Genomic DNA, 14,341 nt, shown 5'->3' on the forward strand with positions numbered 1-14,341 from the left:
GCTGGCCTTCCTGGGCCCACGCCGAGGTGCTGTGGCCCGTGGGAGGCCCAAAGACCCCGCCCATTGGCCTTCCCGGGCCGAAGCAGAGGTGCTGTGGCCCGCAGGAGGCCCGAAGACCCAGCTTGCAAGAGGCGTGAGGCCCAAAGACCCCGCCCACCGGCATTCCCGGGCCCGTGCTGAGGCACTGGGGCCCATGGGAGGCCCGAAGACCCCACCCACTGACCTTCCTGGGCCTGCACCAAGGTGCTGGGGGCTGCGGGAGGCCCGAAGACCCTGCCTGCCGGCCTCCCTGTGCCCCTGCCTGCCGGCCTCCCTGTGCCCCTGCCTGAAGAGCTTGATTGGGGTGAGTGAGGGATCTGCGGGGGTGGTGGGTGGCGGGGGCTTGATGGGGGTGGGAGAGGCTCCCTCCCCATCTCTTTGCCTTCTTTCTTTCCCTCTTTTCCTCCTTCTTCCCTCCTCCTTTCCTTCTTTCTTTCCCTCCCTCCTTCTTTCTTTCTTTCCTTCTTTCCCTCCTTCCCTCCTCCTTTCCTTCTCTCTTTCTTTCCCTCCTTTCCTTCTCTCCTTTTTCTCTTTCCCACACCGAGCTCCCCGCAAATCCCCGTGATGAATGGTGGGCTGGGAACCTCCCAAGACCCCAAACCCCTCCCTCAGCGACCACCCCAGGGCCGGGTGGGAGGAATCCGGATCAACAGAGGTTGGGGAAACAGAATGGCAAGGGGCATGTTGGGAATGGACTGAGACACGAAGAGGGGAGAGTGCGGTTGCGAGAGCGAGACAGGTAGCAGGTTCCAGCCTTGCCCCTGAGACGTGCTGGAGCCGGGGACGCCGGCGTTGGCCCCGTCACACACACCGGATGTAGGCACTCCCTCACCCAAACATCCTTAGTTATACAGGGAGGTGGGATGAAGGAACAGGAAGTAACAGGGGATAGGAGATCACGGTGATGGGCAGGCGATGTAGCCTATCGGATTAGTAATCACCAGAAGGGGATGGCCCAGAGGGGGAAGAGGGACTATATAAAGGTGGAAACGGAAGAGTGCCAGGGAGGAATTGAGGGCTGACTCGGAGGCAACAGAGAGAGCGAAAAGAGGTCGGTCTGGAGAAGGCAGCTGGGTGTGATGTAACCCCAGCCCTTCTCCAAGACATTTGGGGGGGGGGTTCACTGTAGTTGAATGGATGGCATTTCTAACTTCCTGGAGCAATTCTGGAAATGAAAGTAAAGCACAGACTGAGAGTCTATTCCAAGGCAGTTATAATTAATAACAAAGGGTCTGATGTGTACAAGAAACTATGAACCTCTCTTAGAAGATGAGACTTGTGGTCATTCTCTCCCCCCACCCCATTGCTTAAGCATCATGCTGAGGACTCTGATGCATCTTTATTCTTCTGGGTTGTCCATTGCTTGTGAATGTGGCCTAATATGCTAATGAGCTGTGCTGTCATGGTGTGGCCTAATATGCTAATGAGTTTCTGCTGTTGGGTGTGGCCTATTATGCTAATGAGTTCCTGCTGGGCTTTTTCTACAAAAAGAGCCCTGGATACAACTATTATAGACTTAGAGAAGCTCTAGCTTGAACTGTAAAGAATCTGACTTTTTTCAGGAACCACAACAGAAGGTTTTAGCAAATTAAGTGTTACTAGTTTTAGTAATTATATAAACAAAAGAGATCTGTAAACAAAAAATTAAGATGGAAAATTTGTAACACCTTTTATATAAACTTGATGGAATTTCCCATGATGTCTTATCCCATTCCCCTGTACCCTTCCTGCCCTATAATGTGTTAAAACCAAATAAAAATGTATAATAAAAAAAATCACGCAAATAAATGCCATTTGCAGAAGGGGTGCTACAAAGTCAGAGCATCAGCTAGGCATTCAGCTCACTGGGAAACAGCAGCAACACTGAGATGCAGAAAAGGTCTTAAATGGAAAGATACCATAGCAAGGGCATTTTAACCATATGCCTGTCTTACATCTAAATATCATTTGTAGGACTGTTTTCCACCAAATCAACCAGCCTGAGAGAGAATTAGCCCCAGTACAAAGCACTTTCAGATAATTAACTTTTTTCTGAGAGCAAGTCCTGGCAGATAGATCAGTGATGGCTGGGACAGATCAGTAGATGAGAGACCTTCCTATGTCCCCACCTGGAGATTGTAGCACTATATAGAAGGCTACTTGTCCTGGATGGTTTCCAAACTAAATGGTCAGACAGACTGTGTGGTGTCCTCTTATTTGGGGAGAACTGGTTTTCACTTTAAATTATACTTTGTGTTCACAAAGAGGGTAGTTTCTGCTGCCACCAGGAATTTAAGGAATTCCAAACCTTCTCTCCTTTGCTGCTGGTAAAGTGACCCAGAGTCTGGGCTTTTCAGGGATCTATGTGGTCCTGAGGAAAGATAGAACTGAATTCTGGGATAATCTTGAATAAAAGATGATTTATTGAAATAAGAACAAAATATGAGGCTGGTTTATCTGTAACTGGTTGGGAATATGTAAATATTGTAAATATGTCTGGCAAATGTATCACACACACAGTCCTTTTTTTAAACACTCAGATCCAACACTAACAGGAATCCCTCTTTCCTATAGGCAGTCACACTGGCGTAGCTCTTTGCACTATAGGTTCTCTTTCACCACTCTATTTATTTATTTTATTTATTGATTTATTTTTGAATTTATACCCCGCCCTCCCCGAAGGCTCAGGGCGGCTCACAAGGGGCATAAATGCCCAAGTTAAAACATTAAAACAATACAGAATAATATAAAATACAACAATACAATTCACTAAAATATACTTTACGGTGTTCCAAAATTATTTAACTATAAAAGTTCAAGATGGGATTCTAAAATTATTAACAAGCAACAGTAATAACAATAAATATAGCAGCAACAATATATGTCCCTACAGCGTTGACCTCTGCCAGGCATGTCTCGCACCCCCAATAGTCCCTGCTCTGAAGATGGTCAATTTGCGGGACTACTGAGGGGGGTGTAGATAGAATGATGGTGACGATGGTGACATAATGATGATGGCATAATGATGGTAGTGGCGGCGGCTCCTACTCAAAAGCCTGGCGGAAGAGCTCCGTTTTACAGGCCCCGCGGAACTGCACCAAGTCCCGCAGGGCCCGGATCTCTTCTGGGAGCTCATTCCACCAGGTAGGAGCTGCCACCGAGAATGCCCTAGCCCTGGTAACCGCAAATTTGATGTTTCTGGGGCCTGGAATGTCCAGGAGATTTTGGTTCCCCGACCGTAGTGCCCTTGGGGGTCTCACAGACCCTTTTCATAGCTCCTTCACAACTTTAGCTTTTACAGACTTGTATTCTGAACTCTTTACTCTATAAGTTTTCACACAGACTCCATCAGCTCACTCACTGACTCACTAACTGAATATCAACTCAAAATGCCAACTGATTTCTCTAACTGAATTTCATAACTGACTTCAAGACACACACAGAGATTCAACATTTAAAGAGACACACACTCTCTAAAACAAGGAATCATTACAGACCGTTTTTCTAATAAAGTATCAGACTGACAACTATGACCAAAACCCAAATTAATACAAAATAAACTATCTGGATGAAAGGAAAACCAAATTAAGTTATTCTATGAGTACAGAGGTTCTTGGTCTTCTTGCCCTTCAATAGCACTTATTAGGAAACTAAAGGTCACAGTCTCCTTCCAACTCAGCTGCTGACACACAAAGTCATACAATAAACCCAGTCACTTCAACAGGATGTAAATCACTCCACAGAACACAGCCTTGAACAGTATTGCTGGCCTGATCTTTAGCACAGCAGCAGCCCAGTGGCTGCCCTGAGGCAGTTCTCCATACAAATGGTCTTTCCTCCTTCTACAAACACCCTCAAATTCTTGGTTCTTTCCCCCCCCCCCCCCCCCCCCACCCCCCCGCACACACACCAGAGCCTGGTGGTACATGAACTGTGGAGGCCCACTGACTTCCATCTGACGATCTGGGAAAGGTCATTGCATCACTTTCATACAAACTAACAGCAGCTATCTCTGTATAGGCCAGGAGCCACCAAACTGAAGGAGCTATGTCAAAAGCAGGTCAGTATGACTGAACCCCAGTTGCTGTATGGTGTGGGCCCATACAACAATAGGACTCAGCACCTTTTGGCACAAGTTTGTGCACAACTTAAATAAATACAGTGCCAAAAATATTGTTCTTGCTACTCTCATTTGCTAAACAACAACAATATTTTTAAAAGATGCAACATCAAAAACAGTTTTTAGGCCCAGTTGTAATATCTGCCAATATCTGACAACCATTTCAAAGATTCTTCCACAAGCTACCAATATCATGAAAGTGAACCCCTAAAGCATACATGCTGAGTTATGCTTAGGAGAGGCCAGACAGCTCCCATCCACTTTTGGAATTGCTGCATGGCTACAGCCAGAGAGCTGCCATTTTGGCTTACAGAAAGGTAAATCCCTGACTTCTCCACAGTTTATCATATACGCCTTATTCAGAAGCTGCTCACAAGTGCTTGCCAAGTGCCTCTAACATCAGTTTAAAAACAGTAAATTAAGGTTCTGCTATCAGCAGCTGTTTGCCTGTTGTACAACATTCCCTCAGGAGACATGCACATCCTATGATGTTCAATGGCAAGTTATGAATACAGAGTGTGGAAGACGGCAACAAGTTAGGAAACAAGTTAACAGACAAAACTGAATGCAGTGCTAAGGAAAAACCAGAGCAGCCATTGTGCTGCTCGGTCGTCAAGGCCTGGCTCAGAACACTAAACCAAGAAAGAGAAACAAAGAATCAGTGGAACATTTTGGTCTTCCCAATAAGGAAGAACATAGGCTGATCAGACTGTGTGTTGGCATGGTGCTGTGGCAGGGTGATTTCATTCTCTGCCCCCTGGTCTGAATTCTGAAAGCCTACAGTTCAGGCCCTGCTATGCCTGTTGATCTTTCCACCTCATCTCTTCAAACACAGGGATACACAGTTCCTATATAACATTCTCAAGGGTGGTGAATTGCACAGCCGGAACATATAAGAAAATCAGCATTTCCATCTTAACCAAGAAGTGAATTGCTCTTTCCTGCTTTCTGTGCTTCCTTCTTTCCTCTCTTCCACAAAGCTCCCAATATAACCTCCCTTGCCTGGCTATTAATTGGATCTGTCAGTGACATCTGAAACTTCTCCTGGCAAAGAGAGAAGTAATTTTATTACTGAAAGTAAAGCAGAGCTGCTGGGCTTCTCCAAGATCTAATTGAATTAAAAGGATGAGATGATGAATGAAATGGCTTGTACTCAGAGGCAAAACAATGCCAGTTTACAGGAATTCAGCTGAGAGTTATGAACTCAAGTATTTCAAGAAACACGTATATCTTTATCTGCATAGTGTGTCAAAGATAAATACACACGTGCCCTGACCTGGATAGCCCCGGCAAGCCCCATCTCATTAGATCTCAGAAACTAAGCAGAGGTGACCCTGGAGAGTACATGGAAAGGCGACCTCCACGGAATACCAGGGCCGGGGACACAGAAGCAGGCAATAGCAAGCCACCTCTCTGAAACATCCAAGCCCAACTAAGGGTTGCCAGAAGTCAACCATGACTTCCAGGCACACACACGCACAAAATACACACAAAAAAGATATACACGTGTCCCTGTTTTCTAGTACCTCAGCTGGTCTGTATTCAATCTGTTTTTCCTTCTGAGGATGCCTTTTAAAAATTTTGTTAGTATGTACATACATGCACCAATTTTCTTCGGATTTCAGCTGTCTTTCTTCTCTAGAAGTTACTGTCCCCGCCCCCAATAATTCAAAATGCCACAGCCCAAACATGGCCTTTTTCAGCTGTGGCATCATGCCTCTTGAATGGCCTCCCCTGGAGCTCAGTATGGCTCCCATGCAGGCCCAATTCCAATGTCTCTCCAGGGCTGTTGGGCTTTTGATAAGTGGGTGAATTAATCACTGCAGTCTCTGTGGTCAGGGAGTAGGGTTGCCAGCCTCCAGGTGGGGCCTGGAGATCTCCCACTTTTACAACTGATCCCCAGCTGACAGAGATCAGCTCCCCTGGAGAAAATGGCTGCTTTGAAGGGTGGACTCTACGGCATTGTACCCTGCTGAGGCCCCTCCCCTCCCCAAACCCCACCCTCTCCTGGATCCACCCTCAAAATCTCCAGGTATTTTCCAACCCAGACCTGGCAACCCTATCAGGGAGGGAGCTGTGTATCAATGCTTTTAGCTTATAATTGATTATTTCTTACACTAGTTTGTCTATTCATAATATACTGCTGGTGACTATTTGTGTTGTAAGCAGTTTTCAGTTGTTGTTGATGGCAAAAAGGTAGGATACAAGTAGTTTAATGCAAACGAATGAATGAATGAATGAATGAATGAATGAATGAATGAATTGGCACAACGACTACCTAGTCGAAACTTTCATAATTATAAATAACTTACCATCAGGGAAGCAGTCTAGACCAAAGGTAACGTTGTCCACAGCGATGTCAGCATGTGAATCCCAGCCCCAGGTGGCTAGGAACTGCAGATGAAACCTTCATCAGAAGATATTTTTTGGAGAAGACATACAAAGAGAGAACAATATATTGGAAATAAAACCAACACATCCAAAGTTGTAGAATGAATCAGATTCTTTCTTTTGGATTCTTAAAGTATTCCATAAGGACAAGCAACTCACACAGGAAAAGTGCAAATAAACAATTTGACAAAAGCAATTGTGTTCCATACACTGTCACATTTATCAGGCTCTATAAGGAAGAACAGATTATTAAGTTAGGCGGCAGGAAACATATTTGAACAAATGGGAACCCACAAGGACTTGTGGGAGGCATCTCACTCCCCCCTCTCCCATTATTTTCTCTTTCCATTTCCTGAAAGCCCCCACAGATTCTCTTCTCTTCCTGCTTCCTTTTCTCCTTCTAGGTGGGGGCTGGAGATCTCCCAGAATCACAGCAGATCTCCCAAGTACAGAGATCAGTTCCCTGACTTAGGGTTGCCAGCTCCAGGCTGGGAAATTCACTTGTAATAAATCCCAAAGGGCCCTGATCTCCCCTGGGAGCTTGTTCCACCAAAGTGGGGCTGCTACTGAGAAAGCTCTAGCCCTAGTTGTGGCCAGCCTAGCATCTTTTGGGCTGGGGGGAACCAGGATTACAATATACATTACATCTTTGCATCCTTTATAACTCTCCTCCCACCTTCTGACTTGGATAAATCTACATTTCTACTCTACTGTGTCTGACAAAGAGAGCATTGATTCTTGAAAGCTTTTATACTCCCAAACTCTTGTTGGTCTCTAAGGTGCTACTGGACTCAAATCTAATTATTCTCCTGCAGACCAACATGGCTACCCTCTGAAGCTAAGTTGGTAAGTAGCACTATCATTGATTACAGCAGGCTGGTGCTAGATAACAACAGTGGCAGCAGTGGCACTCCTTAACATTAGTCTGCTTAATTAAGAGGACCAAGATCAATAATGCAATGAATTAAGACCACTTTGCATACACTACTAATTAAGGGTGGCTAAAAATAGGCTCCTGAAGGTTTTCTTCTTAAAGGATATAAGCTGAATTGTCCTGATGTAATACCATAAACAAATGCTTAAATATGGCCTCGGCCACCCGGGCAGGAAAATGCGGGGTGGGGGGAGGCGTGGCTGTTTGCCCCGGAGCAAACTAACGCGTGACTGCACGATCAGGCGTCGGGTTGAGGTCCCGTCCAGCTCCCGTGGTTAGGGGGGAGGTGCCGATCAGACAATGCGGCAAAGAAGCGGAGCGGCGCACCAAACGGGGTTGTGTTTTGTTTTTAAAACTGAAATGTGCGCATGCTCCGTTGGGTGCTTGTGCGCATCCGTGGAGACTTGGGGGGGGACTTTTTGCGAGGGGACATGGGCGGGCGCCAGAACTACCACCGGAAACGCGATCAGACGCCTGCTCTTGCCCCGCGGTTTCCGGAAACTAGTACCTCCGAGGTACTAGTTTTTTACCTTGCATCTTTGGCAGGAAGCCTCGGGGGCGCTACGGGAGCTCTATGCTTCCCAGATGTGGCGGTGAAATCGCACCTGGAAAATCCGCCTATCTTCCATCTCTCTAGTGTGCCTAATGCTCCGTGTGACCGGGGCCTAAGTAGAACATCTAGAGCATATTAAAAGCACCTGGGACACCAGGACTGCCTGTGCTGGTGAGAACCTACAAAGTGCCCAGCTACATCAGACAAGTGGTCCATCTAGTCCAGCCTCCTATTTCACACAGTAGCCAACCAGTTGTCCTGGAGATCCAACAAACAGGACACGTAAGACAAAACCTTCTTATGATGTAGACTCTTAGCACAGGTATTCAAAGATTTACTGCCCCAGCACATGAGGAACATCATGGCCAATAGTCATTATTAGATCTATTGTCCATGAATCTGTCTAATTCCCTTTTCAAGTAATCTATACTTTAAAGTAATCTACATCACTATGCCCACTGGCAGTTAAATCCATAATTTAATTACTCGTTGAGTAAAGAAGAACTTTTTCTTGTCCATCCTGAACATATTGCCCATCAATCTCCAGTATTAAGGGAAAGGAGAGAAAGAAAAATGCTTTCTGTACCCATGCATAATTTTATCACATATATCATGATCCCCTTAGGTGTCTTTTTTCTAAACTGAAAAGTCTCAGACTCTTTAGCTTTTCCTTACGTGAAAGGTCTCCAACCCCTTAATCACCTCAGTCGTCCTCTTATGCACCTTTCCCAACATCTCAATATCTGTTTAATGGTAATGGAGAAATCTTGTGATTTATGTAGGGATAGTGCAGTGATACCAAAAGCACATCCTCCTTAATGTATTATCCAACTAGAAAACAGCATTGCTGTAAATTTATTGCTGTGTATTTATTGTACTGTTTTTATGATGTAACCCGCCCTGAGCCCGCTTACGGGATGGGCGGGCTATAAATACAAATAATAAATAATATAAATAATAAATAAATAAATGGAACAGTGACATTCTAAAAAAAAAAAAAAAAGACAGACTAGACAAAAGCTGGGCCAGGCCAACATCTCATTTGCAAACAAAGCCCTAGCATACAATATACTAGGCCTTTATATAGAAATCAATGGTCGATTAATAAAGCCAATACCACTCCTAGGGCCATTTTGGCTTGGGGGAAAAGCATGCAAGAGAAGGCAGGAGCCCCTCTTTCCCCACACAGTGGTCCTAAGCAGAAACAGGCCCTATGGCTCTTTAAAAGGCAGTTATCCACTCTAGCGAATGCAGGGTGGGTTTCGGACTCATTAAAAGTCGTTAACATTTCATTTGAGCCTTAGTTAAGTGTCTAGGTCTGAGGGTTTCTTTAAACTGGACATAGAATCAAAGAAGCCAGCAGCTCTTAGAAGTGAGAGGTGGTCGAAGGGAGGAAGTTTCCTTGTACTCAAAGTACTTTAACATGGGTATGGGCTTGACCTGGAAAATAGGCCATATTTACACTGATGTTTATAAGTTTACACATACCATGTGATCACACATGGTAATGAATTGGACTGGATCTGTAAAGCACAAGACACACTGATGGAGTTTATTATTGTTATAATTATATACTGCTGACATTGCTGTGCTTACCTCTTCTGAAGCTCTGGCATTTCTGCAGTTATGAGAAACCAGTGATCACTCCAGGTCCCTTTTCTTTCCCATACCAATGATGAGGCGTTAATACCATCTGCCTCTTCTGAAGCAGACAGTGAAATGGTGCCATTGTAGCGGCCAAATATGTACACTGAGAACTGAACCTAACATGAAAGGTGACAGAGAAATAGACAGAGAGGAGTTGCAAATGAGATCCTTTTCAATATATGAACCAGATTTGAAAAATACAGGCTTCAGTATATATTCTCTAAAACGGCCACAACTGCATGGTACTCATAACGTACAAGTTTACTCCTGTGGCTTTTAGAGGGCAATTTGCATGTAAAGTGGAGGGAGATAAAGGCCACAGGACTCTGCTATATGTATGCTTTTGTATGTGTGAACTAAGCCTATGTCTTCTGATTTTAGACAATTATTCTGAGCACAATAATTCAACCATGTCAGTAAATAATTTGCTGTTCAGATTGAAGGCAGCATAGCTCCATATTTCACAGAAATGGGGACTAAATCAGAAGCTCTGGGTGGATGAAATAGGACATGGTTCCATTGCAGCTGACAAATGTGTGCTTTGTACTGTAATTGTGCTTGCACCAAAATATTCTGTTCAAAACTAGAGTCCTTTCTTCTTCTTCTTCTTTTCCATCCCAGATTATACCAATTCCATAATGAATAGGTAGCTTGAATTGTTAGACATAGGCCCCGGTCACACGGGCCAGATAACGTGGGGGGGAGGAGTGACTGTTTGCGCCGTCGCACTTTGATCCGTGATTATGCGATCAGACACGACAGCGGTGCAGCAGGGTTTCATTGGTTGGCGGCCCCAGCAAAGACGATGGCTGGAGTGGATAGCTGCTCGCCGGCGCGATCACACCACCTGATTCCATTAGCAGTCCGTGACAAATGGGTTGCTACTATTTCTTCGCTGGTATTTTTTAACTGCGGGGTTTTGGTGGGAAACCACGGGTTCGCTACACTTGCCAGATGTGGCGGTGTGATCGCGCATGGATAATCCACCTGGCATCCATGGCTCTCCCGCGGCAAATTCGCCGTGTGAGCGGGGCCGTAGATAAATAGTACAGTATGATATGCTGCCATTCCACATAGATTATTGAGATTTGCAGTGTTTTACATTTCTAAAGAATTAATCTTCTAAGGGCACAGTGGTGATGCAGGTAAAATGGTGGCTGCCTACGGACTGAATGGCTGCCTGAACCTAAGTACCACTCTTAGGAAAAGAGGAAGCACAGCATCCCCTCCAAGCATCCTCATGAAGAGCCCCTGATATGAGTTCATGCTTTGTGCAAATGAAATCACCTTCAGTCAGAAGAGAATCTCTTATCCAGGAATTCAGGAATCAACCTTTTCCTTCTCCATTTTATATCAGATCCGTCTATTCTGCCTCCCACTCATGCCAAATACTGCACCAGGCTCTATTCTGGCAGCCGTACATGTTTAAAATACTTGCTTATCTTATATATAACTTTATCTTCTTCTTGCTTATTTTATATATAACTTTATCTTCCAGACTGGACTACCTGAGATTTCTCAGGAAGCTGTATTAGGCAGACCATGAGAGGGGAGGCAGGAAGGGATGAGCCAGTGCTCGGCTCTTGTGGCCCTTTCTTACATGTTCGGGGTAATACTGATTGCAACCTTGGGGTGAGGAGGAATTTTTTCCATCAGGCCAGAAAGGCCCAGGAATCCTGGGAATTTTTTTTGCCTTCTTCTGGGCATAGAGCAGGGGTCACTGGGGGAGCAGCAGGGGGAGGTAGCTGTGAATTTCCTGCATTGTGCAGGGGGTTGGGTTAGATGACCCGTAAGGTCCCTCGCATTCTTTACCCACTACCAATTTCTGCACCTGTACAGCATGATAATGAAATTGGAGAATACAAATAGCACAGCAGGCAATCCAGTCTTCTGCACTAGACTGAAGGAGGGGGAAATCATCTCCTAGCATCTAACATATATCTGATGCTATGTAAGTGTTATATAGTAGAAGTAGTAGTAAGCACATCAGAATCATTCACAAGGCACAACAAAACCTTCCTCAAGTCAAAGATAATATTGGACTCCATGTTAACGCTAACCTTTAAAAAGATTTCTTATGCTATTCTAATTCATTTCCCCCCATAACTTAAAAGGAAAAATTCACTTTCAGGCTTCAAGAAGGGTTGATTGAAATAGAAATGTTTATAGCCCGAAGAGGTGGAATATACATTTTCTTAGCTACATGCAGTAAAACATCCCCATGCAGTGAAGATCAGTCACACATAGGTAAGAGGACCAACGTACCTGGTAGGCTCCGCTGGTCAGACTGGCTGGCAGACTGGGGCTATATGCTCTGGCAGAAGCATCTGTGTGATCACTGTCTGCACGCAGATACAGCAAGTGACCTGAAAAAGATTTTTCAGCTGAATTTTTGCAGCGGATCTGGGTTTGTACTTTGGATGGGCTCTGTGGAGAATTTGTCCCAGGAAATACTAAAAGTTGTTGAGAGGTACAGTAGATTCTAAAAAGTTCTCACTCTGTCAGGTATCTAGTGTGGTGATTAGATTAATTACACAGTTATGCTCCCTGTAAGCTGTAGAGTCTTGTAAGCAAAAATTATACTTTGTGAGCTACTGGCATTAAAGTTGTGAGCGAGCGATTTGGCTACTGCATCAAGCGGAGCCGGAAAGGACGTTGCTGGGCCGGAAGCAAGGCGGAGCCGCGCGCCTTAGGAAAGAAGATCGCTACTACCGAAGAACGCCGGGAAAGAAGAAGAACATCCGCCAGCCCAGAGACCTACCCGAGCCGAGCCGACAAGAGCAATAACTACAATACAACAACAACCACCACCACCACAGGGGTGCAGGTAGGGTGTCCCGTCCCCGTATATACTGTGGCCCTAGTTAGGGAAATATGGTGATTAGCACCAAAAAATTTGTAAGCCGCTCAGAGACCCCTAGCCAAGGGGTTCGAGCGGGATATCAAGCTGAATGTATAAATAAATTAATTAATTTGCTCTGGAGCCACCCTTCCTGAGCGAAGACAAACGTGCGAGCCAGAGGCTAAAAAACTGTGAGCTAGCTCACACTGACTCAAATTAGAGGGAACACTGGATATGTGGGCTAACAGCTCTCATAGATACCACTCTTGTCACTTGGAAGAGAAAATCTATGCAGCCTTCCTGGATTCTCCGTTCAGCCTGGCTCCCCCTCTTTCTTTGCTCCCCCTTTTCTCTCTGGGTTGCCGCCACCTCCTAGCCTTCAAGAGAGTATCTCTTGCAAAAGGACTAGTATTTCAGTGCCCTTTTACACTGTCACCATTAAAACACTTAGCTCTGCAACTGCATCTCCCATTTGGCTCCTTCCTCTGGCCTCAGTAGGAATTAACAGATGCACAAACGCACCCAGGGAATGATGGGATTAACTTCAGCTCTTCCCCTGGCTTCTGTAGATAAAAGTGTCCAAAAAGTGTGTGGAATGATTCCAGGTCATACAAAATGCATGAAAATTAAAAGGAATGCCTATTTACACAGAAAATCTGGGCAAGGAAAATTAGAATAACCAGAGTTCCTCTGAGCCAATTCTTTACTTATCCCTAAGATGTAAAAGTTAAGGATAGGTTCTTAATTCTTGAAGTTGCGAGGATTCTGAAAGGGTCCATACCTCTGGTTCATGGAAGGGGTATCCTTTCTTTGTTCAACTGTACATGTGGACTAGGCTGTTCTCTTTCTCCTGGTAAGTGCCCCCCCCATTCCCCACCAGTTGCCAGAAGGGACCTGGCAACCCTATGGGCATTTCTCTACCACATATAATCTCTGAATGACACTGGAAGTTCTTACATACATTTACATTAAAGCAATCCAGACACTGGCAGGTACACTAATTAAACAGAGAGGTTGCATCTATCACTGTTAGTCCAAATAGCAGATAAGGGCCCCGGTCACACTGGGGGAAAAGGTGCGGCTGAAGTGCGGCTTTTTTGAGCCGCATCAAAAGAGAAGCACGGCGGTGGGATCAGACAGATCCCCCGAGCTGCCGCGCAGTTGCTCCCTGGCATGATCAGATGTCGGGGGGAAGCCACAGATTGGTGAGCGAGGTGAGCCCGCTGCACATGTATGCACCTGCACAGTTTGGCAGGGGGCCTCGCATGCCGCTGGAGATGGGCACATCAGCGATCACATGGCCACCCCTGCTGTGGATATCTGGTAAGTAGTAGTGTTTTGTAGGGGGTTTTTTGATCCGCATCTTCGGCCGGAAGAGACGGATTGGGGATGGGTGCGCGCCGCTTCCCAGATGTTGTGGTGTGATCGCACCCGCTTGATGCGCCCCCGATCCATTCCTCTCGCGGATCAAAGCCTCCCGTGTGACCGGGGCCAATGACAACAGAACCCATGTGTTCCAATAGTTGGCATCTTTTCCTCAAAGTGTTCTCCTTGTGACTTCTTGTGAAACTGTAGGATTAGCTGTAGGATAATCTGCCATTGGATTCACCATGGGCGATTTCTCACTAGAGCTGCCTCGCAGCACAGCCGCCGTTTGCCCCGACACAAACATGTCAAATTCACACCCGAAGCTCCGGGGCTTCATTTTGACTCGAGGCTTCGCCCGATTTCCTTCGCAGTTTCGTGATCCTGGTTTTTGAGGATCATGAAACTGTGGAGGAAATCGGGCGAAGCCGCGGGTCAAATGCAGCCCCGCAGCTTCGGGTGTGAAATTGA

At 45.7% G+C, this 14,341-nt stretch overlaps 1 protein-coding gene across 1 annotated transcript in view; it reads right to left on the reverse strand.

Annotated features, from left to right (window-relative positions):
* Positions 1–14,341, reverse strand: part of LTK (leukocyte receptor tyrosine kinase) — a 96,856-nt gene that overhangs the window by 60,774 nt on the left and 21,741 nt on the right. The window contains exons 8-10 of the mRNA XM_015429505.1: positions 11,929–12,029; positions 9,613–9,779; positions 6,451–6,545 (exon numbers count right to left, since the gene is read on the reverse strand). Coding sequence (XP_015284991.1) covers positions 6,451–6,545; positions 9,613–9,779; positions 11,929–12,029 — 363 coding nt within the window. The remainder of the gene's footprint in view (positions 1–6,450; positions 6,546–9,612; positions 9,780–11,928; positions 12,030–14,341) is intronic.

The sequence above is a fragment of the Gekko japonicus genome, unplaced genomic scaffold (genome assembly GCF_001447785.1).
Source record: "Gekko japonicus isolate JY-2015 unplaced genomic scaffold, Gekko_japonicus_V1.1 scaffold251, whole genome shotgun sequence".
Taxonomy (NCBI): Eukaryota; Metazoa; Chordata; class Lepidosauria; order Squamata; family Gekkonidae; genus Gekko; species Gekko japonicus.